This window comes from Chrysemys picta, chromosome 2 (genome assembly GCF_011386835.1).
Source record: "Chrysemys picta bellii isolate R12L10 chromosome 2, ASM1138683v2, whole genome shotgun sequence".
In the NCBI taxonomy this organism is placed as follows: domain Eukaryota; kingdom Metazoa; phylum Chordata; order Testudines; family Emydidae; genus Chrysemys; species Chrysemys picta.
In genome coordinates, this window is record NC_088792.1 from 47,465,877 (window position 1) to 47,493,149 (window position 27,273).

General features: G+C 41.2%; 2 protein-coding genes across 5 annotated transcripts in view; both read right to left on the minus strand.

Annotated features, from left to right (window-relative positions):
* LOC101935599 (1-aminocyclopropane-1-carboxylate synthase-like protein 1) overlaps positions 1–9,573 on the minus strand; it is a 35,721-nt gene extending 26,148 nt beyond the window's left edge. Inside the window, exons 1-6 of the mRNA XM_065583083.1 lie at positions 9,271–9,573; positions 7,603–7,662; positions 5,139–5,209; positions 3,356–3,425; positions 2,066–2,132; positions 179–276 (exon numbers count right to left, since the gene is read on the minus strand). Of these exons, the coding sequence (XP_065439155.1) occupies positions 179–276; positions 2,066–2,132; positions 3,356–3,425; positions 5,139–5,209; positions 7,603–7,662; positions 9,271–9,417 (513 nt within the window). The 5' untranslated portion in view covers positions 9,418–9,573. The remainder of the gene's footprint in view (positions 1–178; positions 277–2,065; positions 2,133–3,355; positions 3,426–5,138; positions 5,210–7,602; positions 7,663–9,270) is intronic.
* A 4,992-nt stretch (positions 9,574–14,565) lies between these two features.
* The window catches only part of PEX1 (peroxisomal biogenesis factor 1), a 54,170-nt gene continuing 41,462 nt past the window's right edge, over positions 14,566–27,273 (minus strand). For all 4 annotated transcript variants that reach the window (XM_008163454.4, XM_008163453.4, XM_008163456.4 and 1 more), the window contains exons 21-24: positions 24,001–24,231; positions 17,378–17,575; positions 16,915–17,045; positions 14,566–14,868 (exon numbers count right to left, since the gene is read on the minus strand). In XM_008163454.4, the coding sequence (XP_008161676.2) occupies positions 14,784–14,868; positions 16,915–17,045; positions 17,378–17,575; positions 24,001–24,231 (645 nt within the window). In that variant the 3' untranslated portion in view covers positions 14,566–14,783. The remainder of the gene's footprint in view (positions 14,869–16,914; positions 17,046–17,377; positions 17,576–24,000; positions 24,232–27,273) is intronic.

Genomic DNA, 27,273 nt, shown 5'->3' on the forward strand with positions numbered 1-27,273 from the left:
ACACGGCTACAACAACACTCCAAACATCAAAAGATAAGAGGCTAGTGCAGTTTCCATGCCTGCTTTAATCTGTGGTCTTTTGTTGCTTTGATGCTCCCTGTGAAACTGTCATTCAAATTCTTTAACATACATTTTTGTACATACATATAATACAGTCTTTAATAGACTGAAATTTTACCTCACTAAACAAGGGCACATGGACAGGTTGTATTCCACCATACAGCCAGGTTTTTGAATTTATTCCACCGTAATATGGAGTAGGAATAAGGTACCCATCTAAACCAAAAATGCAAATAAGAGGTAACAGTAAATATTCCCATTATCAATTACTTCACTATACATTTACAGACTGAATCTGTTGTTTTCCAAGAGATCTATATCCAATCTATTCTCACCATCTACTTTGCACCCTAAAGTGAATGGCTACGGATACCCAGCATAAAGCAATTTGTTCCATTTGCTGAGTCTTTTTCTGCTTTTTTCCTTTGCGTTTTTAGTTCAATATCTATTTTGACAACCACTTATGAAGCATGAGTTGAAGGTGACTTGACCCACTGGGTGTTTCCTTAATATCAAAACTGGCATATGACTAGTGTGTGCTTAAATTATCATTTTGTTAATATTCAACTGTTGCCATCTTTTCTTCAGGTAAATGCTGTGAATCTTAATTATTTTTTCTGTATTATACTCAGCTGCCAGTATCCCGCATGTTATAATGCCCATTTGATCTTTTACACAGTATATAGGTTTTTACTGCACCATTCACTGTGGTATCCAAGCATCTTAGTTGTGTATTGCCAGATACAATTACAGTCACTTCCTTTTCAAATGGATGTTCTTGCTTTTCCATCTTTTAAGGTAGCTCCTTTCACGCAGCTCCCTCATTATTTAAGTTTTTATTGCTGTCATGATGTTCTACACTCAGAACTTTACAACCAGTGGTTTGAAACATACACATGGCCACTGGCTTGACTCCAAGATTTGCATTCCCTCCTCCCTCTCCCCATCCTCATTTAGGTGCTACAATGATATAAGTAGATCTTCTTGCATCCTACTTATTCCTACGTACTATAGTATTTTCAGGGTAACATATTCATATCATGATTTAATTTATATCTGTATTTATCATTTGCAGTCAATATTTTTGTGATTCATGTAAACAAAGTTCAGAAGTAACTCTTGCCATTTTGATTAATCTGTATACTACTATTTCTTTTAACACTATAAACTTACATTTCCATACATTTTCACAACACAACACAACACTTCAGCAACAGTGCTTGTCCCCAAAGTTTACATCTTTATAGGTGCCAGAGAGGGGTGCTCTCACTATAACAGAGAGGAGGGGACTGGCCGGGTGTTCGCTGTGAGGGCTCTGAGGGTACATCTACACTACAGCAGGGAGTCGATTTAAGATACGCAAATTCAGCTACGTGAATAGCGTAGCTGAATTCGACGTATTGCAGCCGACTTACCCCGTTGTGAGGACGGCGGCAAAATCGACTTCTGCCGCTTTTTGTCGGCGGCGCTTACTACCACCTCCGCTGGTGGAGTTAGAGCGCCGATTCGGGGATCGATTGTCGCGTCCTGATGGGACGCGATAAATCGATCCCCGAGAGGTCGATTTCTACCCGCCGATTCAGGCGGGTAGTATAGACCAGACCTGAGACTCTGGAATTTGCTCCCTCTGATTATCCAAATTTTAGCCCAGATTTTGTGACCTTTCAGGCATACTGAAAGAGATCTTTGACAGGGATTTCGGAGAGGACTAAGGATATGCTTTCTGTAATAATGAAGCGGTGAAAACGAATCTCTGTAGGTGGCTAGTTGGATTTCTATTGGAATTACTATTTTAATGCTTCTGGGATTTTTGTAATTAATATATCAGGGCAACTACAGCCTTGAATTGGTGTCTTTTATCACTTTTAATATAAATACAATAAATAAATACAAAGGCTACTTATTGCCACTGTGGATCACACACATTCATTAAGTTACAAAAAAAAATTAAATTCACCTGTATATATAATGCTTTCAGATTAAGAAAATTTATTTTTAAGCTTACCTCCAGGATCACATAATACAGTTGAAAGGGTAGCAAAGACAGCACAACAGCCACTCATAACAACTATCTGAAACAAGTAGACAAAATGATATCAACAGAACTACCAACACCTTTGTGACTGGTTAGAAGGTAATACTTAGAAAAGTAAAGAATATGCAAGATTGGATTTAACTTTATTAAAAAGCAACCATTATTGTAAAGCAAGATTCTGATCTTGCAAACTAGAGCATTATATATGATATCTATGTTGGTCGTGCTGCTACAGTTAAGGTTTTTTAATGCATTTCATTGTAAACCCCAGCTTCACAGTTTGTAATATTTTGAAAATAAATTAAAAAAAAATAAAGGTGGTTTGCACTACTGGTTTAAAAAAAGTCAATAGCCTTCTAAATTGAACCTGCATGCACATCACACATGAGTAGCAGCACTGAGGCCTAAAGTTGGGTTTAGAGGAAAGATTTATAACCACTGTCTGGAAAGTTTTTTTCCAAAATATGCAGTCCTGCAATAATGCCTCCTTTCTAACAGCCCAGAGGCTCAATGGTGGTGTGTGTGAGAAAGAAAGAGGTGAAGATACAGAAAGCTCCTTCTACCTCCCAACAGCTGGAGGTGGGTTAACTGAGGCATCACAAGTGCTACACACCTACTATCCAGAGATGGATAGAAAAGTCTTGATATATTGTTGCCTACAATATCAGAGTCCGGAAGTAAATGAAGCTTTTATCAGCCACATCTTGTTACTGTGCATATGGCACTCCCAGCTAAAGTCAATAAGAGTTTTACATAATAACCACTAGCAGAATTTTAGTGCTCATTTTGTTATACATAAATACACAAGCTATTACTCTACATTTGAAACCTATGCAAATGATTTGGGGAGACATAACCACCTCCCTCCTATCCTATTCATAGTCTCCACACACCGTTTTTCCATGGCAGTGAAGGGGGTGGGAAGAACACAGCCATAACTCCCTAACCCCTTCAGAACCCAACCTACAGTTTTCCTCCTCATGGTTATAGCACCTCTCTACAACATAAATCTGGAGCATATGGGCCCTAGAACTTTATGAATTTAAGATCAGTTAAGGATCAAAGAACAACAGCATAAGTTCTTCATACTAAGTGGGTTTGTAACTAGTTTCATGTGTTGTTTGCAATCCAGAACATTTTAAATTTGATGAGACATCTGGAAATGCTTTTATAATACCTTCTAAAAGATAAGCAAATCTGTACAGAAAATATCTATAGCTAAAAAAAGCAAGATGCAGAGATGAAGCACTCGTTTCTTACATGCTCTGGATTCAGTGCTTTTGGAGCTTTGGCATACTCAGTGAGAAATTTGGCAATTTCTTCTCTGAAGCTGAAATGCAAAATTAAAACACTTTGCATTACATAATTCTTCTTACAAAAAGATCAAAATACATAGAATAGACTTTATCTAGAATCGGAAAAATAACTTGATACACTTTTACTCTCATGAAAGATGAACAAATTTTGGTTCCACTAAGTTACAGTACTTGAGGTGGAGACATGCAGTAGGCCAAAATGAACAGGCTGGTGTGAAGGACAGCCAGCAAATGTAGCTTCCACAGTCTAGGTTGCTTTGGATAGGCTCTTTCCCACTAAAACTGTCTGGTGCAGAATTCTAATAAAGGTGGATCAATTATGACAGGGGAAGCCAAACTGTGGCTCGTGAGCCTCATGTGGCTCTTTTACAGTTAAAGTGCGGCTCACAGCGCCCCTTTCCCCCACAAATACCTGCCCCACAGTTCCCTATGCCCACTGCCCCCCTGCCCGCTCAGAGACCCCTCCACACAGCAGGGCCAGGAGTGGAGCCCTGGGCACGGGGCTGGGCAGCTGGACCCTGCCACATGGGGCCGAGCAGCCAGGACCCAAGTCCCGCCGCGCTGGGCAGCTAGGAGTGAAGCACTGGGTACAGGCTAGCAGCCAGGACCAGAGAAACCGGGCCAGGAGCAGAGCCGCACCTAAAACCTGGGGGTGCTGCAGCATCCCCACAAACCCCTACTTCCCAGCGCCTCACCCCCTCAATGCTGAAAGTCCCCCCCCAACCTGCCCAGAGACCCACTCTCCCACCCCATCAGTACTCGCCAGCCCCCTGCTGGCAGAAGCGCTCCTGCAGGCTGCCTTACACTCTCGCAATCTCAGCCAGCCCCGCCCCCTGCCAGACCAGAGCGGCAAGTTTTTTAATTCTTATAGCGCACATCTGGGCCACAGCTCTGTGCTAATTGGGCTGCATGCGGTCGCAGGTTGAGAACCGCTGGTCTAGGGGCTTCATCCCTGCAGGGGCTCAGGGCTTCAGCCCCACGGGATATACATGCTGGTGCTGGGGGCTTCAGCAGGAGTAGGGCTGAAACCCCAAGACCTCCCTCCTTGCAGGGCAGAAGGCTCTAGCCCCATCACCCCGCTGCAGGGCTGAAGCCCTGAGCCCCAGCAGGCACACCTGGCTCTTGAACTTTTGAAGATTACTGTATGTGGCTTGGAGGGTCAGTAAGTTTGGCCACCCCAGAACTATATCTGTATGAAAAAATAACTAGAAAAAGCATATGCATCTTTGCACCCACTCCACTGTTGGGACTTGGTTTTGGAAGGAACCCAAGAATTGGTGCAACAAAAAATCAGTGAAATCAGAGTAGATCAAGATTATATTCTCAGGTGGGCCCAACTCAAGTCAATGGCAAAATTCCCATTGATATTTACAGGATCAGCATTTACCCAGATCCTGTCTCTGAAGAACACAGAGTTCTAGCTTAACTGTTCACTGCCAGAGTTTGCCTGTGAGAATTACTGCTACTAGCTGTGAAAGGACCTCTACAGCATTCTCCCCTGCCTATATGCAAGGTGTCATGCTTTTTTTTGCGGGGGAGGTGGTAGGTAAAGGTCGTAGGAGCTGGAAAAAAAAAAAGGAAAGTAACTCTTGAAAACCAACAGGAAACAGAAAAACATCTTCAGAGCAAGCAGCTAATATTAAACTGGGTATAAACTCCTGGGTTTGTAGATTAAATGAAACCACAACAAATTGTGAAAAGGAGACAATATTTTAGTAACTTCATACCTTTCAATGCCTTGTGTATCAGAATATTGCAAAAGGTGAGGTGCCAGATAGTTCATGTCAGGTCTTGTGAGCTGTTAACATAAAAAACAGAAAGAGACGTAAAAAACATAGTGTCGAAAAACATATTCTTACCTATGAGCTTGTGTTCTACTGAACCACATGACAATCTATGTAGTTACATAATACCATTCTGTAACAATGGGGCGATGGAAAATCTTAATATTCAAGAGTTAGATCCATCTTCCCAGTTCAAACTTCCATCTTTTTATTTGCAAGATGCTCATCAGCAGTTTCTTCAGATCAGCAAAAAGTTATTTATGGACTGTTCTGTCCTGGTTAAATCCAACACATTGTTGAGTGAAAATATACTAGAACTAATCTCAGAGATTCTATAATTACTGTTTGAGGACACACCAAAATCCCCACCATTTTCTTTTAATATTTACAGAAGGTAGAGCATTATTTTAAAAATTAAAAGTCAATTGTGTTTAAATTACCTTCTCAACAGTGTTCCCTCTAATTTTTCCCACACATGTGCGGAATCAGTTTTGTTATGTGCACCAATATGGAGGTGATGTGACACATCACCTCCATATTGGTGCACATAACAAAATTCATATGTGGTGTGGAGTGGGGCTGAGGGGTTCGGAGTATGGGAGGGGGTTCAGGCTGGGGCAGAGGGTTGGGGTGCATAGGGTGAGGGCTCTGGATGAGGATGTGGGCTCTGCCTGGGGTCAGGGATGAGGGGTTTAGGGTGTAGGAGGGTGTTCTGGGGCTAAGGCGGGGAGAGGAGAGAGGGGACTCCCCCCAGCTCTTTCTCCTCTGCAGCACCTGGGCTGGGTGATAGGCGCCCCTCCCCCGCCGCGGCAGGTCTGGGCTGGGGCTGGCTTCAGGCCGCCCCTCCCCTAACTGCGACAGGTCCGGTGCTGAGTTGGGGCCGGGCGCCCCCATCGGCGCTGACTCAGAGAAAAACTAACGGGTGCTGCTAGCAGCGAACCTCCCCATTCCTCCCAGTGCCTCCCACCCACCGCACTGACCAACTCCTCCCCCTTCCTCCCAGTGCCTCCCGCCCGCTGCAAACAGCTGTTTTGCGGCATGTAGGAAGCTCCGGGAGGGAGGAGCGGGGATGAGGCACGCTTGGGGGAGGAGGCGGGATGGGGGCGGAGCGGGAAGAGTCAGGGTGGGCGGGGACTTGGGGGAAGGGATGGAGTGGGGGCGGGGCTTGAGCAGAGTCGAGCACACACCCCCAGCTAGAGGGGAAGTTGGAGCCCCTCGCTCGGCCAGTCGGCTGGGCTGGTTCCCTGAGCACCTGCGCAGCGCTAAATAGGCTGCTGCGCAGCCACGCAACTTATAGGGAACTTAGCTTCTCAGTTGGTTGGGAAGGAACTAATAATTTTACCTGGTACAGTTAAGAAATAGCCGAAGCAACTGGGTTAGATTTTTTATTTTAAAATGTGGATCTAGTCTGAAAGTGACTAATAAAGACAATGTGCAGTTCCATATTTACTGGGCCAACTACTTCCAGCTAAAATTTGCACAGATCTCACGTTATTAAAAAAACATTTCCTCTTCCAAATTGTCAGGCATGCCAACTCACCTTGAGATCTACAAATCAAGCACTGACATCAGTAATAAAGATTCTGCAGAACATACTGCATCCGTGCAATTTCAGTGACTTTTAGTAGGGGTGAACAAGTCTAAATGAAAGCACAAGCTGGCCCTACAATTGGAAACTAATTTTGCTGCTGTGTGACCTAAAATAAAATCTAGTTTATTCTTCCACAGCTTTAAAAATTACTTTCTCACTTAAAAAGGTGCCATTTTTATATTATCATTTTTCAGATAATAGAAATTGCCTTTGTGCAGCACTGCAGCCTGACATCTGGACTGGTATACAAAAATTACTCACTTTTTTAAAATAGTTTTGCTTAAAATCAATGCATAATTCCAACATAAAGAATGCTTTCCATTCTAGGTAAGAGTTTTGGCTCCACCAGGAGAGAATCAAACAATATGATAGAGTACTTGGTAATTTCTTTCATAAGAAAAAAATAATCTCCAAACAATTTTTTTTGATTAAATGAGAAGAGTACTTTAAATTATTTCTATCTAAACATAAAGAACACTTTGGATTGAACATTTTTTTAAAAATCTGAGTGATGTTGCTTAGGCAAATTTCAAAGAAAATGGTTTTGGCTCTCAGCCAGAGCCACACTTTTCATTGTTATATTACTTTGCTAAGTGTATCTGACTGATATACAAATATTAAGTATAAAGCATGGTTGTTTAAAAAAGTTTTTTGTCATAACGCTATCAATTCACTAGAGACAATTAAAGGCATTATTTATTCTGTTCTAAATTATTCATCTGTAAAACACCACACCATTATTAAAATTCAACTGACAGCTGCAATACCATTCTATAGGTCAAAATCCATCATTCCAAATTATTCATATCCACTTACTCTTTCCTGTATTAAATCATAGCAAAGTTTGTTCTCACTTGTTCCCAAATTCAAAATGCCCTGAAAGAAAATTACAGATATTAAACAATTGAGGCCATCTAAAAATAATCCAGTTTGGATTCCCTTTGTCTTTATAAGAAGGGCCTGAAACATTTACTACCATATCTCCAATTCAGTAGCCCAAACCTGTTAGCCAGAGGCCAGTATGAAAGATTGCCAGAGTTGAGAATAACTGTGACAGGCTATTTTATCATAAGCCTTGGGGTATTTGGTGCTTTTCTTAAAGCCTCATCTCCTGAAGCCAGGTGATGATGTGAGAATCTCAGTTTCATTTAAAATTAAACTAAGTTTCTAGTCCTCCTAGTTGTGGAGAAAAGCTTGAAAATGTTACTCCTAAAGGCTCAAAAACTAGGAGGCAAATAAAGGGAACCTTAAATGTTATTTTTTAAGCTCTCATGATTTTTAAGTTAACATCCTGTTTTTGATCAATTGGGGCTGACAACTGTGCCAAAGGCCCGACACACTTCACTCTGGTCTGGACAACAAGAAACCTTGTTTGTATCAGAAAAACCACTAGCCTCTGGAAATGGGATCAAAGGAGTTGGAATTGTTTGCTTGCATCCAATTGTGCTCTGGCAAATGAATGCTCTCACAGTATAGAACACGGATTATTCCTATTCCTGTAGGAATATAACATCAAACAATACATAACATTGGTTGCCGGGGCAGGGAAGTGGTCTCATTATGCAACGTACAGCAGACATGCTCATGTTCGTCAGACACTATGCAAATAGAGAGGCAGCAGCACCAGCACCTCCTTGTTAGGGTGATTTCGGATCAGGGAATAACGTCATCAAGTATTACTGGCACAAACCAGCTTGAACCACCTTACCCAGACTGGCTCAGCAGCACCATCCTCTACAGGGATCAGCAACAACAATGCATCTCACTCTTCCCCTCCCACCTTGCGTCTTTACTCCTTAGTCACCCTGCAGTAGCCCAGTTTACAGAGGGTTGTTTTAAAGTCCTGCGTAGGAATCTCGAGGAACCCTACACACACCGCTTAATTTGTAATGAAAGAGGTGCCAGGGCTCAAGCCATTCTTTTTCTTTCATAACTGACACAGCAAGCCCAGAGGCGCCGGGACTGTGAACTGCTAAGCCTAGCGGTTCCAGGGCTGAGCCCGGCACAAACTAAGCACTGCCCGCACCCCACCTCCCCGCCCCGCTCAACCACCACAGGGGGACAGGGAGGAGGCTCCAGCGGTTGGGGTGCTGGACTCGAGCCCCCAGTTCAGTGCCCTGCTCTCTGGGCAAGTCACTCCATCTCCCCCTGCGGTCTGAACATACCCGGGGTGCCTCGGTTCCCAGTGTGGGCAAGGGGGATAAGGGAACTGGTACCTCGGGGGGGGGGTATTAATTCCCGTGCGAGGCTCTGATATCAGGGCGATGGGGGCAGCTCCCATGGATGGCTCGTCCTCTACCTGCTCCCCAACCCCCGCCCGTCTGCCGACACCTGCCCCGGCACCTGCTCCAGGGCATTCCGCAGCGCCCATCCCCGTGGCGCGGGCCCCTTCGCCCTCCCCCCGGCCTGCTGCTCGGAGGGACTGACGCCCCCAAACCTGCGGGACTCCTCGCCCCCCGGCTCTGCCCTGCCGGCTCCCCTCACCCGCGGGTTGCGGTCCCGGTCGAAGGGGTCCGCGATGTACAAGTCGAAGCCTTTGTCCAGCAGGCCCCGGGCGCCGCCGGCGATGCGGGAGCCCCGGGCGGAGAGAGCCGCCGCCCGGCCATTGCTGCCTGCGCCGCCGCTGCTCATCCTGCGCCCGCCGCGGCCCTTCCGGAGTGAAGACAAAGGATGAAGGAGTCGGGGACAGAGGCGGCGGACGCAGGGAGCGTGGAGGTGGCGTCTTCCAGACCGGGATGCTGAGAGGGACAAGCCGCCCCGCCCCGTCAACTGGAGCCACCCCCGTCCTCAGCTTGGCTGCGCCGCCCGGGGTGCCCTGAGGTGAGGACCGCCCCTCGCAGTTTCCTGCCCAGACTTCGGCTTTCCGGAAACTGCAGGGCCCTGCATCCCCGCCCCAGGCCTGAGCCCCCTGGGGCTCTCCCGCGGCCCGGCCGTGCGCTAGCCGAGGGGACGCTGCGCATCGCCGCGGGTCAGGTCCCGTCCCTGGGGCTCTGCCGCGCCGCCCGGGAGCCGGGACACGCAGAGCCGCAGACACCCCCTCTTTCCCCCCGCACAGTCCCTCTTCTCTGGCGGGCCCTGGGAGATCGCCACGTCCTGAGCTGGTCCCGTACGTGTGTCAAGCCCAGATGGCATTGTGTCAAAACGCCCGGGGTTGGTTTTGATCGGGTATGTTAGGAGATTAAATACAGGCGTTGGAACGCAGCATTATCAGTATTTCACAGTGACAGGAAATGTGCTTTCCGCCTTACAGTGCAGCTAGGGAGACGTTAGCCCAGCGTCACAGAGATTCTCATTTCAGACCTGATGCAGCAAACAGGAAGGACAGAGCTTCCTGCACAAAGGTTCGGCTACACCCAAACTTGTACGGAAATAACTAAATCTGTTTTAATTCACACATTTTGTTATGGAGTAAGTGTCCTATTTTGGTCCAGTTTTAGCAAAATCAAAATAGGTGAAGTCACTTAATCTCTATTTTGCTTTCCTCTTCTGCACAATGGGAGTACTCTTTGAGCTGTGGTCAAGTGAAAAATTCTCTAACTTATTTCAGCCAGCTGTGAGAATTAGGGTGTCTAACTTCAAAAACCATGCCTGAGTTAATATTTGAATTCTGCGTTGGTTATGTAAAGCATACTAAGTGCAGAGCAGACTGTTCTGACTGCATCTTACCTAATATAGGGCTGAGACAATGGTATTTTTGACATGGAGAAGAAAACCCTAGGATCTGGATAGACCACAACATAATGTTCTTTTTTTTTTTAATCAATACTTTAACCTTGGATTGAGTATCATCCTTATTACTGGTCTTAGAAAAAGAGCTCTGTACCTCCAGAACAGATGAGTGGCTTAAAATGTGGAGTGTCACTTGTCAATACAGAGATTTTACCTTCATATCTGCTGAGCCCCATGTATCAGAAAACAGGATACGTATTTATTTATTAAGCTACATTAACCCCTGCTTTTCCAGAATTAATTTGGAGGTAGGTACAGGTATCTCTGTGAGTCTGTCAGTGTGCATTGGGAGGATGGATATGTGAGGAATGTCACACTGTCATGCCCAGGAGAAAAATTTAATGTGATGGAAGTTACAAGGAGGGTTTACCAGGATTCAACAAGGCATAGATAGGAATAATTTCCCAAGGGTTCATGTACATTAGAGGGTCACAAGATGTTGGATTTAAGTTAAAATGTCCAGCAATGTGTTCTGTTGTAAATGTTGGTACTGGAGGGGCTGCTGCTGTTGCTTCTCCAGTGCCAGTAGGGCTGCCTTGCCGCACTGTCTTTGATTTGTGCTTGTTTCTCTGTTCTGCATATAGCATACATGTCACAAGGCAAGCTTGGAGTGTTGATCACAGGCAGTGCTGCATGGAGTATCATGCAGAGCTAAGGTCACTTAGGGGTGCACGCTGCTGCATTTAGACGAGTAATTCTGTGAGGCCACAGGATGGAAGACAGACTTTCAATCTGGCTTAAACTACTTCTGTTTGTTTTTTAAAAATTACCTCTGTTTTTTGCTAAGGAAATTTTCTTCTGTTAACGTTAGAATACTGGCGTGTTTTTTGACTGCTATCCAAATGGGTGTCAGAGAAATTCTGTCCCTGCAGTTATCTAAGCGTAACTTTTCTGAGCTGTTGGCAGCTAATAGGCTTGTGCACCAAAGAGGCTTGTTGTAACTCTCTACTATCCAAACAAGGTCATGCTGTATTAGTTACATATTTTTTACATAGTACTTGGAGGCTACTGTGACTTCCTAGAAGTTCCTTGGAAATGTTATATAACTGGAGTGTGGGATCAGCTGCTATTAGATAACAACAGCACGGGATGGATCTCTTACACATAACAGTGCTGTCTGTCTTTGATTAACCTCCAAAAACAGAGTAGAATTTAAAAACACAAATAGCTTGAATCCATTGAAAATCAACTAAGGTTTCATGACCAATGCAGAGTGAACATGGGGGAGAAAGTCACATTGGAACTATACTGCAGACAGGGACAAGACCTGCATTTTACCTATTGTTCGTTGCAAATTTTTGAGGAGACTGGTACTTATTGGTTTAGCTACATGTGTAACAAAAGAGGTATTCTGCTGTGACCCACTGAAAATTGACCTCTCACACAAGCTTTTATATATGAAAAATGATTTTTTAAAATACAGATCAAGGCCACACAGTCCTTGGCTGAATGACTGACAGATTCCCTTACTGCTGAGATCATCAATATTCTGTAAAAGAAATAAATTAGATTCTAAACCACTCCCAGAATCCACTCTCCTTAAGTCAGAGTGTTACTCCGGCAAATAATTCTATGAAGGATTTAGTTTGATGGCTCTCTTTTTGGGGGGATCATATTGGAAGTCTTGTGTTGACATAATTGCATTGGACTTTCAAAACACCACTTTCCTAACTATTGTTTTGCTTCCAGGAAGCAAAACAAAACAAAAAAATCCCTTGCACTTATGTAACCTTGTCTATATTTAGCTCTTGTTTTTTTTAGATACCCATCAACTACTAAGAAAGAATGGCTGGCAATTGAGAACATTTCAGTTGCAGCTGACAAGACAGATGATAGAGGATTAAAAAGATAACCTAACTTTTACAGTCAACTTTTACACAGTTTATAATAAGCACCCAGAAAAAAATTGACTTCACGGCTTTATATATCACATTAGGGGCACAGGGTGACATAAGGGATTAGTATTGAGGCACAGACCCTTTCATCTTTAGCTCAGTGGTTCAAATATAGATTAATTATGTCATTATTATCCAGTGACTTTTGGTGGCCTACTTGAAATTAGTGTCGTGATCTCAGACTAGTTCCAGTGAACACATCACAAACACTACCATCCCACCTGTCACTAACTGGCATCCTTGTTCACCATTTTACTTCTATAGGGGGAACATGAACAAATCTGGTGTGGCTCCTGGAGAAAAATAGAGCAGCTAAGAGATGCTTTAAAAAATATGGGCTCATTCTTGGGGTGCCTGTGGGTAGTTTCACAACCAACAGCAGCTGAGAATCTTCATAGCAGTTTATGCTTCCCTCCTATCCCCCTTTATTCCTGGCATACCTCATATTCTGGGTCTTGTGAGAAGGCTTGCACAGGGCAGCCTATGACTAAGTCTTTCAAAGAGGTCATGGAAGTTGCAGATTCTGTGACTTTCCAGGACCTCTGTGATTTCTGCAGCAGCCGGTGCGGCTGACTCCATGGTCGCCTGAGCAGCCGGGTCGGCCCGGAGCCAGCCGAACCGGCCGCTGCTCGGGCAGCCCCAGGCAGCTGGTCCTGGGCTCTGCCCTGTAGTAGTAGTCCAGGAGCAGCAGCAGTCTGAGAGTAACAGTGGCGGGGCCTCAGGCCGCCCCCCACCCAGAGCAGCTGCAGTGGGGGGCACCCCTCCAGAGAAGAAGCATACCTGGGAGCGCCCCCTCCCCAGCACCTAAGATTTAGTTAGGGGTATTTTTAGTAAAAGTCATAGACAGGTCAGGGGCCCTGACTTTTTGTTTACTACCTGTGACCTGTCCATGACTTTTACTAAAAATACTTGTGACTAAATCTTAGCCTTACCTATGACTGGTATGCAGTCCTGAACCAGAGGAATTCTCCCCAGGCTGGCTAAGGGTTTCTTATATCCCCTGTACACCATAATCATACACCTGAATAAAACATTCTGTAGACATGCGCCATTCCATCTGTTAGTTTTTAGTTATTATTGAAGGATTAGTGAAGAAGAGATTATCTCATATCTAATTGCTAATAGTGACCTCTGGCTGAGAAGTATTGCCCACAGCCCCAATCAAGGTTCTACCATCTTTACATCAGTTAGTACAGCACATCTGTAACAGTCTACTTACTCTCTTGCTCAGAGATTTTTTTTTTTTGGAGGGGGGGGGAAGAGGATAGAGAAGTAGTAAAATACCATTATTATATGTATTAACTTCCTCATTGAAAAGAGTGAGGAGGAAGTAGAGGAGTATGTACTGTTAAGTTTTCATGAAAGTTTTGCAAGCCATGGTATGTAATCCTACTTTCATTCTGCAGAGTAAACGGGGATCTCAGTGTGGAGCCTGATGGAGACTTGCTTTCATTTTAAGATTGTCAGTACAATTTTTGACACTGAAATACAATATGCTATTTAAAAAAACCACACATACTCTGACTATGAAGGTGACTCCACAGAGTATTTTACTGACAATTTACTATGTTCTGATGCTTATCAATATCCTAGTTCTCCACTTGGTCTTCCCTTCAGACTTAAATTTCAATGCTTTCTCAGATGTTTTAGTTGGAAAATGAAAACATCTTTTCCCTTTTTTGAAAATAAATCTATCCTGTCTCTATTTTCTTACTTTAGAAGGTAAGCTTAGATTTTGGTTTGTTTTTAATTCTATTCATCTGTAGCTGATCTGAAAGAATATATTGGACTACTTACCTACCAATAAACATGCAGAATGTTTCCCCTTTAGACTTATAAAGACCATAACATACATAGCTCAATATATTTGTATATTTCCAGTGTTGTTAGTTATTAAAATTTATCCATATAAGTTGTATAAATACCATGCTTCTCCTGAACACAGAATTTTGGTAAATCTACCTTAGGATGCCATTTGGTTTTCATTACAACTATAGAAATATAACTGTAGAACAGCTGTGAAGAAAACAACCTATATTTGTTGTGAGAAAGAAGAAAGCTTGATAAAACCATCAATTCCTTCCAAAAACTGCACGATAAGTTCAAAACCTGGACTTCATTGGCAGATAAGCAATTAGATACATTGTAACCAATGTTGTCTCAAAATGTTTAATACCAATTTGTAGGAAGACATATTTTTGCAAAATAAAATGTCAAATAATTTTACAGTCCTTAAAATTAATTTCAAAGAAGCCTGTCATTCAGTCACTGCAATAATAAACCCATATGAATATAAATCTTATTCTGATCTTATAATTTAAACATCTAACATTTAAAGCTACAATTTAGTGATTACAATCACATTAAAAATTATTATGCTAAAGTCACTTTTTGTCCTGGTCTGAAAGTTGCTCCATTCTGCCCTTTCCTCTTCTTGGGATGCTGAAAATTCTCATAGCTAGAAACAAGAATAAGTAATAGCATATTAGTATAAGATGCCATCATTCTTTTCAAAATCCTCATTAGTTACACATCAATGCCAATGAAGACCAAACCAGTTGTGTGTGATTGTATGAATAACGCAAGAGTTGTACATATTAGAGAATACCCTCTTTACACAATGTTAGGAACAAACTATGAGTGATCATAGATTCATATTAATGAAAGATTTATACCTATAAAGACCCTTCCAATAAATGTTTGCTGCAGGATGGGACATTCTTACTCCTTATTAGCAACACTGCAGATATATAAGATTAATAGAACAAAATGTATGTTACACAGAATCCTTAGCTAGAGCAACAGATTTCATTTACTGTAATTCCAAATCCATGTGAAGTTCCCAGCAGATTGTGAGAGGAAATTCTTATACGCCCAAGCTCTGAAAAGCAGGGACACTCTGGCCCTGGCTACACTGGCGCTATACAGCGCTGCAACTTGCTGCGCTCAGGGGTATGAAAACGCCCCCGCCCGAGCGGAGCAAGTGCAGCACTGTAAAGCGCCAGTGTAATCAGCACCTGCCGCCTGCAGCGCTGCACGCTCGCTCGCAGCACTGCAAGCTACTCCCCTCGGAGAGTACACGCGACTACACTCGCGCTTCACAATGCTGCCACGGCAGCCCTGTGAATTCCCAAGTGTAGCCATGGCCTATTCTCTAAGAGATAATCAACTCAGGGATCAAAGTACGGTGCTAGGGCAGCCCACCAAAAAGGTCTGAATTTAACACCTCCTCAACCAGACCCAAAACAAAACAAAAAACTCCCCCCTCCGAGCTTCAGCTTTCTCAGGTCACTATGAAATTAGGTCTAACTTAGCAATGATATCCATGTCAATGGATGGGAATATGGTAAATGCAGATTAATACATTAAAAATTGTTATCGAACTTTTGCCTCAGATTAACTGCTCCCTTTCTCTATTTTTTTCCTCATTTTTAAGAAGTTATTAAACTCAAAAGAACAAAAAATTTAGAGACAAAAATACCACCCCCCAAACCAAAACACCTGACTTATTGCTGAAACAAGCAGCTGAAACCACTGTTTGTCTGGTATAGATGCAGGATGGGCCTAAAATATTTAAAATATTACTTGTGTATTCTGAAACATTAGCATTTAATTGCATGTTAAATTATTTATGATTTTACTTTGCAAACAAAAATATGAATACAACTAAACATGTGAATATTTTATACTTTCATGAGCAAAGAAATGTAACACTTTGCTCATGTAACACGCCATCTCAGGGATCCAAGAATCTCTTGGTGCTATAGAAAGCAATATAGTTATACATAATGTAGTTGTAACTTGGAATCTAATTGAGAAAACTGAGTTATAACATGGAGCTTCCGCAATATACTGAAGCGTGTTCTATTCATATGAAAAAGATAGATTAAATTAATTGAAGATTTTTTAATTATTCTTGTTGCTACTGTAGATAGTACTTGCAGTAGAAATTGAGTCTGACCGAAAGCCCATTGATAAAAATGGGATTGTTTCCATCATCTTCAGTGGTCTTTGGATCGGGTGCATAATTGCCTTGATTTTCTAAGGGTCAGTTTTCCCCTTCAGGCAAATAGGTAACTTCCTTTAGCACTAGTGGGATTTATGTAGACAATTATGTAGCTGAAGTAAGAATGAGCCACTAGCATGCATCATTGCTATCAACCATAAGATAAAGTAGTCTAAATAATGGAATAGCTAAATCTAAGCAAGTTAATATCTATATGCAATCAAAATAACTACAAGGAGAAACAACAGAGAAGATAATGCAAATGTTCAAACCAACACACTGGTGAATTGTGCTTCCCTTATGCATATTTAATTTTATTAATGTTTAATAGTTCAGAAGTGCTGAAAAGATGAACTTTGCTGTGGGGATTATATAATGTATAATATAATTCAGTTATTTTGCAAAACACTGATATTAAACAACTCTTGAAAGATTGAACTAAATGTAATGTTCATGCATGAAATTTAAACAAATTTAGTAACATAATTTACTACTTACAGTTCAACAAAATTCTTCCAGTCATCTTGACTTACAGATGGTCTTGTGTCCTCAAGTGCAGCCATTAAGTGGGACTGACTAATAATTAAAGTGTTCCTGGTTAATCCTGATTGGCTAGGGGCAACATCCTCCTTGAAAACAGAAAATAAATAGTAATAACTTTGGGATCTTTTCCAACATTTGTCAGTATTATTCTAAAGTATATTTTATCTCAAGTGTACTACACACACAGTACTAAGCTTATCTCTAGACATTAAAAACACAGGAATAATGTAGCTATATGAAGCAGTCAACTTGCTGGCATATTTTGTCAAACTATGTCTTTGACCTTTACACATTAGCTTTACTCTGTTTCAGTTTAATATTACTGCAGAAATAATTTATAAACAGGAAAAAATACAGACAAGGAGTGAAAACTAATCGAAACATGTTAGGATTGAATAATATGAAAAAACTGCCATACTCCATTCTTGATCCTGTAGTTGGCCTTGATTGCATTGATTTCAGCCCTGAGTTGCTCTATTTGTTCTTGATTAAGTTCTTGGAAACCTTCTTGTGAGGCGGTTCTGAGCATGGAGGGTTGCGACGATACTATATCTCTCAAAGTAATGCCAGTTAAATCATGGGTTATGGAGTTTGGTCCAGACAAACACTGAGAGCTCTAGAGTGACGGGGGAAAAACACTAAGTTATTATTAATCCAAAACAGCAACTCCATAGTTAAGATTTTAATACTCGTTCCATTTAACCACAGTTGTGTACCTAAGCTTTCTCTCTTCACCAATAAAAATCCTTTTTTTCTAAAATGTGTCATTTATACTGACATCCCAGCACAAAAGCTTCTGGCTAACCAGACAAGCTATTTTGGACATTGTCAAGGGGTATATGTACCCCATGCTGGCCCAGCAACCAAAAGGTTAACACAGGCACTGCTGGTCATTGCTCCTTAGCTGTCTCAACATAGCTGGGAGGATAAAAGGACTGGGAAGCAAAGGGGCAGGGCGGGGCAGCCATCAGAAGAGTAAGAAGGCCTGGAGGAGGGAACTCCTGCCAGCAAGCTGCTGAAGAGACACCCTGGAAGGAGACAGCCAGAACAGCAGGCTGAAGAGTCTGCAGAAACCCGGGGGAAGTAGGGAGGAGCTCAGGGCATAGCTGGAGACAATGAATCCTGATCCAGCTTATCTAGCTTGAGGACCCTGAGCTGGAACCCAGTGGAGTGGGTGGGCATGGATTTCCTTACCAACCCCCTGATGGACTTAAGAGTGGGGAGGGTCTTCAGATCCCTGGGCACCAGTAATAGACTAACAGCCCACCAGGCTAAATGAGTTCAAGTGCCAATGCCCCGCTGGCCAGAGGGGGCACCATTGCACCAACACATTGGCTCAAACAACATACAAAACTTTGAATAAGGTATTTCACTTTTAGAAAAATCTAACTTTTTGGGAATGCCCTATTTCAAAAACAGTTTGGTCTAATAAGTCCAAATTGGTTTTAGTTATGAGTGAAAAATGAAGGTTATTTACTTGTACTCTGAGTTCTTTGAGGCCAAACTGCACCAGCTGGTGCACTTCAAGAGTGTGAATACACAGAGTACACTTGAAGAAGAAATGAAGGTTACTTATTTGTAACCAGAATTCTCTGAGGTGGTCTCTGAATATTCAGACTCTTAGGGATGCAACAGCAGTACAACTTGGATGGTGTGTCCAAGCTGTACTGGTTGGCACATCCCAACAGTAGGAAGAACTAGGGGCTTTGAATTCTGAGAAAGTTTACATAGTAAGTTTTGAAACTATTCACTCTGATAATTTAAACATCAGTAATCTGTGAGTTCTCTGCAAACTTTAGAAAATTTATATCATTCCAAAGCCCAAAGCTGAAGCATATTAGGAAGTTCAAGAACTCTGAAGTATCAAACTGTCATCTATGCTATATTTCAAAAGCACCTCAGGGACTTAGGTTCCTAAGTCCAATTTTCAAAAGTGACTTAAGCATTTACACTCCTAAGTCTCTTGAAAAACTCCTTGAAGGTCACCTAACTGCCATTTGTGCCTCTAAAAATCACCCCTTAAATCATTTTTGAAAATGGGACATAGGTGCCTAAGTTACTCATTTAGGCACTTTTGAAAATTTTACCCCAATCTAATTTATACAGTTACTGGAGAATAAAGGTGTCTGCATTGGAGGGCTATTGATGTTTACCATGATACTTCATCATAAAACTAAAGGAATTTCTCAGACAAAATTCTTTATTAAGATAAAATTAAGGGTCTGAATACACATATCAACTTTTTAATACAAGAGCTTGATCAGAACACTGCAGTTATTACAAAAATAACATCTGAAAGACAGGTGAGTCTACATTAATGTTAAAGTTTAAAGTACAATTATGGAAAACTATGAAGTTCATAGGTTACACAACCTAACTCTGATGTTATATCAACATCTGTCTTCTACCTACACATCAACAATCCCCATATATCCAAACATGCTAGAACTGCACTAGAAAAATCATATTTAAGCATAGTTTTAACCACAGTATTGACAGGGACTACCAGACGTGCTACTTAGAGATTGTCTTTGTTGGAATGTCTGCTAAGCTGTTAAAGAAATTCTCCCAGCATGTAGTCTCTGACAATCCTGTAGGGTCTGATTCAGAGAAGTACTTAAGCACATGCATAACTTTAAGCATATGACTAGTTCCACTGACTTCTGATATCCTTAAAGTTATTCATATACCTATGTACATTGCTGAATTGGGGCCTTAATCTCTAATGTTCTGATCCAACAACCACTGAATCCAATCAAGACTCCTGTTGACTTTACTGAACTGAATCAAAACCTAAATGCATTTCAATTTACTGTGTTAGAAATGCAGAACAAAATCAATTTCCCTACACAGAGAACTGCCTTTGAAATTGCCTCCTGTAAGATACTGACTGCATTACTAGCCATTGTGCTTTAAAAACTGTTATTAATGTAGATGATATTTGACATATTAAAATATTTTGAACATTCATCCATGTTTTAACATGGAAACATTACGAATATACAGCTTTCTTTTAGGGACAAGAGTGGAAGAGTGAAACATGTTACAGTAGCTTGACAAACTTGTTGGAGTTCTGTTAAAGGAGAAAAAAAAATTAGGTTCAGCCTGGTAATAAACAGCAGCAGTACATTTTCCTAGTGTAATGGAGATCTGGGTTCAAAAGTGATCATCGGAGATTAATCCCTATACCTTTAATAGCATTCTGTCATCTCATGGTTAAGACATGGTTAAGGTTGGTGGGGGGGACGACACACATTTATTTTGTTTTAAAGAAGAGCAAAGTCAACCGAGCACTTTATTTCGTAATTTAAAATATTTTAAGCTGCTTAATGATAATTGTTTAAAAAAAATCAGGTTATCCAGTTACATATAGAGACAAGTTTATAAAAAAAAAAATCTTATAGGAGTTTTACTCAGAAAGTTACAAGATCATTACTTGTTGCTAATAAAACCTTAAATTAGTGTTTTTGTGTTTAAAAAAAAGTTTGTGATAAAGATATAGTCTTAGTCACGGTTACTGAAGAATGCCAGGCACAATTAATTATATAGCATTGTAAGTGTGTATACTGTATTGCAGATTTATGCAAAAATATAGTCCCTTATCCAAAGACTTTACATTCTAATATAAGTAAATATAAAAAACACCAGAGAGGAGGTGAACACACGATGCACCAAACTAGCTGAAACTGTAGAGCTGCAGTAACAATGGTCCTGGATGAAGACATTTGTCCCAATATCTTATCTCAAAAAAAATAATTTTGTTTGCAGCTCCCCATGAATAACCTAGTGGTGACGTAGAATTGAGCTAAGTTCTACTTTAAGAATAAATGACATGAGGGATTGCCTGAGAATCCAGTCTGAATTCTAGGTGCAAAAAAGGCTGGCTAAAGTAGATTCTGATACCTGGAAGACCACTGGGAATAATAAAAATTCCATACATAAGATTTGAACTTTTCTTGATATTAATACTTTGGATACCCATCCACCAGGATTTAAACTTTGATAACAAATTTAATACGATGTTGTGAGAGACTGTAATATCCTAAACTTTATTGAATTAAGTTAAACCTTATTGAATGATGGTTAATACTTTTGGAATACATTGTGTTAAAAATGCAATTGTATATGTATTGTTGTGGCATTCACTGCTCCAGGCCAATGGGGGCGGCGGGAAGCGGTGGCCAGCACATCACTCGGCTCGCGCTGCTTCCCGCATCCCCCATTGGCCTGGAGCGGCGAACCGCAGCCAGTGGGAGCTGCGATCGGCCAAACCTGCAGACGCGGCAGGTAAACAAACTGGCCCGGCCCACCAGGGTGCTTACCCTGGCGGACCACATGCCAAAGGTTGCCGATTCCTGGACTAAAACAATAGGCACTACAAAGTGAAAAAATCAAAGGTCAAACCAAATAAACTTATATGGAACGTAATATTGCAATTAAAGAGATTAAGGTAAATCAAAGACAGAATGATCACAATATTTAAAACAGAGAAAAGAAAAGATGGGAGAGGAATTTGGACAAAAATTCATCTAGATGAGTGCGTCTCTGTATGAGAAACAAGATATACATTTTCAATATGTGTAGCTCAAAACTATTTTTTAAAATAAATTACTGTATAGATGGCATTTGACTCCAGTTAAGATCCATTGTATTTTTACACTAGAGATGCACTTAGTTGGAGGAAATGTGGAGAAAGGGGGACACAATTGCACATGTGGCAGTGGCACCCATGAATGAGATGATTTGGGGAGGAAATTATTAAAGAAATTCATCTTATAACAAAATGCCAGCTTCCCAGGAATACCCTGACCTGCTAACTTAATGCACCAGTAAAGGAGCTACATTTTAAACAGAATAACAAATTAATTTCTTTTTTATTGTTAGCAAGATTTTGTATTGCATGTTATTGGAAAAATGTGACTTCTATGGGATTGTGGTATAGTAAAATATGGAGTCTCTTTATAATGGAAAAGGTTTCGCATCAAGTACATATACAAGAGAAGCGCCAAAAAGAGGATAGTTATTTAGAAATGTGGTCACCCTTTTTAGCATACTCAGAGGAAGAGGGCCTTAGCCAGCAAGCCAGAATCTTTAGCTAGGTTCTTTGAATATTAACATGATCCTGAATAAGTAATAAGTAATGTACAATGAAGTATGTTAATGTCTTACTGTAACTTTGATATAATAAAAAGTTTAAAAAAAAAAAAAGGTTTTTTTCTTTGTGTTTTGGGAAAATATTTGAACTCCCTCATGTTAAAACTTCTTCCAAAATCTGGAATAGACGCATTTGGATTGGAAGGGTCCTCTTGTGTATTGTATCATGTAAATCCATTCCCTGTATCATAGCAAGATTGAATTTATTATCTCTAAACCACCCTTAACAGGCAGGTGTCAAATTTAGCCTTGTGGCAAGTCTATCTTTGAATACCTCAAGTAATGGTAATTCTACAGCTGCCTCTGGCAGTTTATTCTACTGACTAGCTGACATTATATTTATAAGCTATTTCTAAATACTTGATATTAATTTTCCCTGATGCACCTAGATCTTGTGGGATTACTGCAAGTAGTGTAATACTTGCTCTACTGTATTTGAAAGAGACATGGTTATTTTGAGGGGTTTTATGATTTCAGTAAATATGAACAAAATTTATTCCCTGAGGATAAAAAATAGAGAATACAGCTTTGAATATTACTGGCCAAGCTTTGTTATAAGATAATATTATTACTTCTATGGTAACATAATTAAAATTATACCTCATGTGACCTTGAATGAATGGAAGCAAAGAGCTGCCAAAGAACTATGCCAACCCTGAGAATCTAGTTATACCTGTTGGGAAGAAGTGGCTACCTGAATTATAATGTCATTAAATGATTTAGTAGGAATTTAAAGGAAAGTTGTTTAGCCAGTTAGGATTTCAGCCTGACAACAGGCTATTACAGTTTCAAATCACCAAGCTTTCTTCAAAATGATTAATATTTATTTTCTGTACAAAGACCTCTAATAGGACTTTTAGAAAAACCCTATTATCTAGAGCCAATTTGAAGATAAGAAAAAAAGTATGATTTTATCAGTAAGAGGTGCTTTAGCCTAAAAAAACGTTTTTCAGGATTTAAAATATTTTTTTTATAAACCCATGCATTTCATAGAGATGCAAGATCCTGTTTCAAAAATTAAATTTACTTTTTCATTTGTTCACTGCATCACATAAGTTCTTAAATATATTCTCAATTTTTTTTTATAATTTCTGTTCTTTGGTTTTCAACACACGTTGAACCTGTTCATGTGTGTCTGACGTGAATTATAACAAACAAGCCCTTGGATATATGGCATCAATAGGACCAGCATTAACAAAATAAGTTACCCATCCATAGTTGCTAAAGTCCCATTATGGTGAAATCCTGAGTCTGGCACAAGTAAAGGAATAAAGGAATCAATTCCTTAGGTGACTTGTTTAACAGCGGTGGCAACAAAACTATGGACTTAAGAACCAGAATTTCTAATCAATAACTGCAGCTAAGATTTTCTTACTCCACAGAAGCAACCCATTTGGCCAAAAGTAGTGCACTGATGGAATAGCTGATTGGAAACTGCCACATTCCAGATGCTGGCATTCTCAGCATTTTGATTGTGACTTGGCTCTCCAGCAGTCTATGCTGACTGAAATGGTTCTGTAATATGGTACTATTCAGCCTCGGTTACTTTGGGAGAATTTTTTGCGGGAAAAAACAGATAGTTTACATAAAAAGAACTAGTTAGGACATGGTTTACTTAATTATAAAATATCTTGGTCTAAGACGCTGTCAAATTGCAGAGAAGTCAATATCATATTTTGTCAGTGTGCCTTCCTCTCTCCTCTCAGGAAGTGACAAGAGAAGATGGCCTGGGAAGGTTTGAGAGATAAAGCACTGTAACTGTTCCTGTCTTTTAAATTCACTGTATCTGTTTTCAAACACAAAATATCCTAATTTGTACATTTTTATATTGTCCCCCTAAAAAAAAGTTTAGAATAAATGTCAATTATAGAAAAAGAGGCAAATTACCAGTTCTGAAGGAGTTCCATTTCCTAGCTCTGATTCATAGGAGCTTCCAAAGTAAAGACGATAAATGTTGGACCTTGAATCTTCAGGAAACAACTCGGACATCTCTAGGGAAATAAGAGACTGCTCCAGCCCTCCTTCTACATCCCCTGCTGAATCATCTGAACCACTGCTATGGTTTAAGAAAACCATAGAAGAGAGACTGAGGTCACTGTCTGAACTAGAACCGATATCCTGAGACAAAACAAGAACAAAATGAGAACATTGCCAGAGGCTTTAATTTAGTCACACATAACAGCAATTTGCTATTTCATTTAAAATTGATATTTAACAAACAATTTAATTTGGGTTGTTTCTGCTTGGTTGCTGATTCTAGCAATCCCTCCTCCACTGTGAGGAAATTTCTAAATATTTTTTGCAGAGAAAATTCTTCAGATTTAGCTGGAACTTTTTGCTTCTGTAGCAGACAGAAGAGCAATAATTTGGGAGATAAATATAATGTCTTATTTCATTGTTTCGTGGCCTGTGTCACTCACTAAGCATATGGAGATGTTAACAGAACTTCAAACGCAACCTGTACTGTACCATATCCTTCCGGGCTGATGAAAGACTGCTGGAAAGTAACTGGTCCATTATTAGTGGTGTTTGTCAATGTTTCTATTAAGAGGGAAAGATGCTGCTAAATTTTAAAGAGGTTTGTGTATGCCTTTTCCTCAAGAAACCATCAGTTGATGTTGACAGAGCGGCTACTTACTGCCCTATTTCAAACCTTTGTGAGATGAGTGAGTTGCGATATGAAAATAAGCGACCTGAAAGTTGAAGGCTGAAAACCAATTCCCTGGTTGTAATGATGGAATTATAGCTACAAGAGAAACCATCCTGAATTTTTGAGGCTTGACAATGTTGTTTAGGAGTCTTAGATCCAAAATTGGTCTCCATCCTCCTTTCTTTTTTGGGACCAGAAAGTAGCTGGAATAAAATCCCTTCCCTCTGTGCAGAATAGAAACTAGTTCTACAGCCAAGTATCAGAGGGGTATCCGTGTTAGTCTGTATCCACAAAAAACAATGAGGAGTCCAGTGGCACTAACAGATTTATTTGGGCATAAGCTTTTGTCGGTAAAAAAAACCACTTCTGCAGATGCAGCTACAGCATCCATTTGCAGATCCACTTCTAGCTTTAAGAGGTGCTTGTGAGAGGGGTCCATGAAGAGGGACGGGGAAGGGGGTGGGTGTAGGGGAGGGAAGTAAGATAAATAGCATTCTCTGATCTTATACCTCCAGGACCCATTTGTCTGATGTGGTTCTCTCCTATGCAGAAAAAAACGTGGGAGAGAGATTCCAAAAAGAGTAGAAGGAGGGTACAATGGTGTATATACAGCTTGGTGTTGGGGGGGATAGTTTCGGGTCTTCAACAAGCCCATTAAAACTGATGCTTAGATTATGGTGTTTCAGTAGCAGGTGCAGAGGGAGCAGGTGGTCTCTTTCTCAGGACCCTCAACTTTTTCCTGGGTGGTTCATATGGTCTCCGCAATCCTGAGAATGAAGCAGGGTAGGATCTTTGAGTGGTTTGGAATCTACTAAATTTGTCTGTAGGTGTGTAAATCCCAAGGGATCGCAATGTGGCTCTGGAATCCTTATAGGTATTCAGTGATTCACCAGTGGACTCAATGAAGTCATCAAAGGGAAGGTATTCAACTAGGAATACAGAGGGGAATCCCTATGCATGACTACTGCCATAGAGATGGATCAAGTGGCAATGTAGGCTGTGTCCAAAAAGGTCTGTAGCTAACAGCGGACTGTCATTAATAGCAACCTGAAATGGGTCACACTGATCAGCCGGCAGATGCTCAATAAAGGTGGTAATTTGAATGATTGCATTTAGTCATGAGAGCTTGACAGTTCGCGGTCCTAAATTGAAGTGTTCTGGATGAGTAGGTCTTTCTGCTGAATAGATCAAGGCGTTTTTGGTCCTCATCAGAGGGTGTGGCCTTCGCATGATGTTGTCTGTCATATTTGTTCACTGACTCCACAACCAGGGAGATCAGTTTCAGATGGGTTAACAGAAATTCAGAGTCTTTAGCTGGGACATAATATTTTTTATCGTCCTGTTTACACGTCGGTGGAATTGTTGCAGGGGTCTGACAGATGGTTTTGGCAAGATTGAACAGGGCCTCATTAATAGACAGGGCAACTCAGGTATAGGGATCCACTGGAGGATGTCCAAGAGCTTATGCTGTTACTCCCTGACCTCTTCCAGGGGAATCTGGAGGGAATCCATAATGCGCTTCATTAACTCTTGGAAGTATCTGAAGTCATCAACCACAGTTGATGAGGGAGGCATAACTGCTTCATCTGGGAAAAATGAATATTTGTTTGTGGAGTAACCTCTTTATCTGTCTTGGCCTCTTGCTCCTCAAAGGATTTTTGTTCCTGAGATAATGAAGGAGGAGCAATTGGAGTAGAGGAGCATCTCCCTTTGTATTCACTGCAAGAGAGACAAGGGTCATGGGAAAATTGCGGACGATACACAGCCCAAAAATCTCAGTGTGGCCAATAGGGAGGGCCAAAAGGCATCTGAGTGACATTCACTGGTGCTTGAACCAGGTCAGGGGAACACAGGCCCACCTTTGGTGCAAATCCCACTCTTGTCAAAAGTGTCAGGATGGAAATCTCTTGTCTGAAGTGTCAGGGAATCCTGGATAAAACTATTTGAATGAAAGGAAAATTCCTGCTCTTCAAGAGGGGGAGCCTCAACACACTCTGAATGTGTTGGAGAGCCAAGTGGCACCAGGGAAAGGTCTAACCTTGGTGACCGTGCTTGTCGCAGTACCGATAACCTTGCAGTACTGACTAACAAGGGAGACTCCAGCTCCTGCAAAACCAGTAGATTCCTCGAGAATCTCCAAAGCAGTCTTGATCCATGGGAACTGAGGTATTTTTGAGGTGGACTCTTTCTGTGGAGAATGACTTCATTTTCTATGGGTTTTCTCTGTGGATTTACCTTGGGTAGACATAGGTGAATGTGTTGAAGTTGACAGAGCCCTGTGTTCACTGAGCAGCCAATGTCCGGTAGGGTCTCCTGGCCTGGAGCTGAGGCTTGTTGGAGGGAACTCTCCATTATTAAGAGTCAGTTTTAGCTCCCGATTTTTTCTTACCCTACCCTTAAAGATGGAGCAGATGGAGCATTCTCATTGGATATGAGATTCAACCAAGCGGTGGACACAACGAGAATGCCTCCCAGCATTTCTCCCAGCAAGAAATTCACCACTTGAAGCT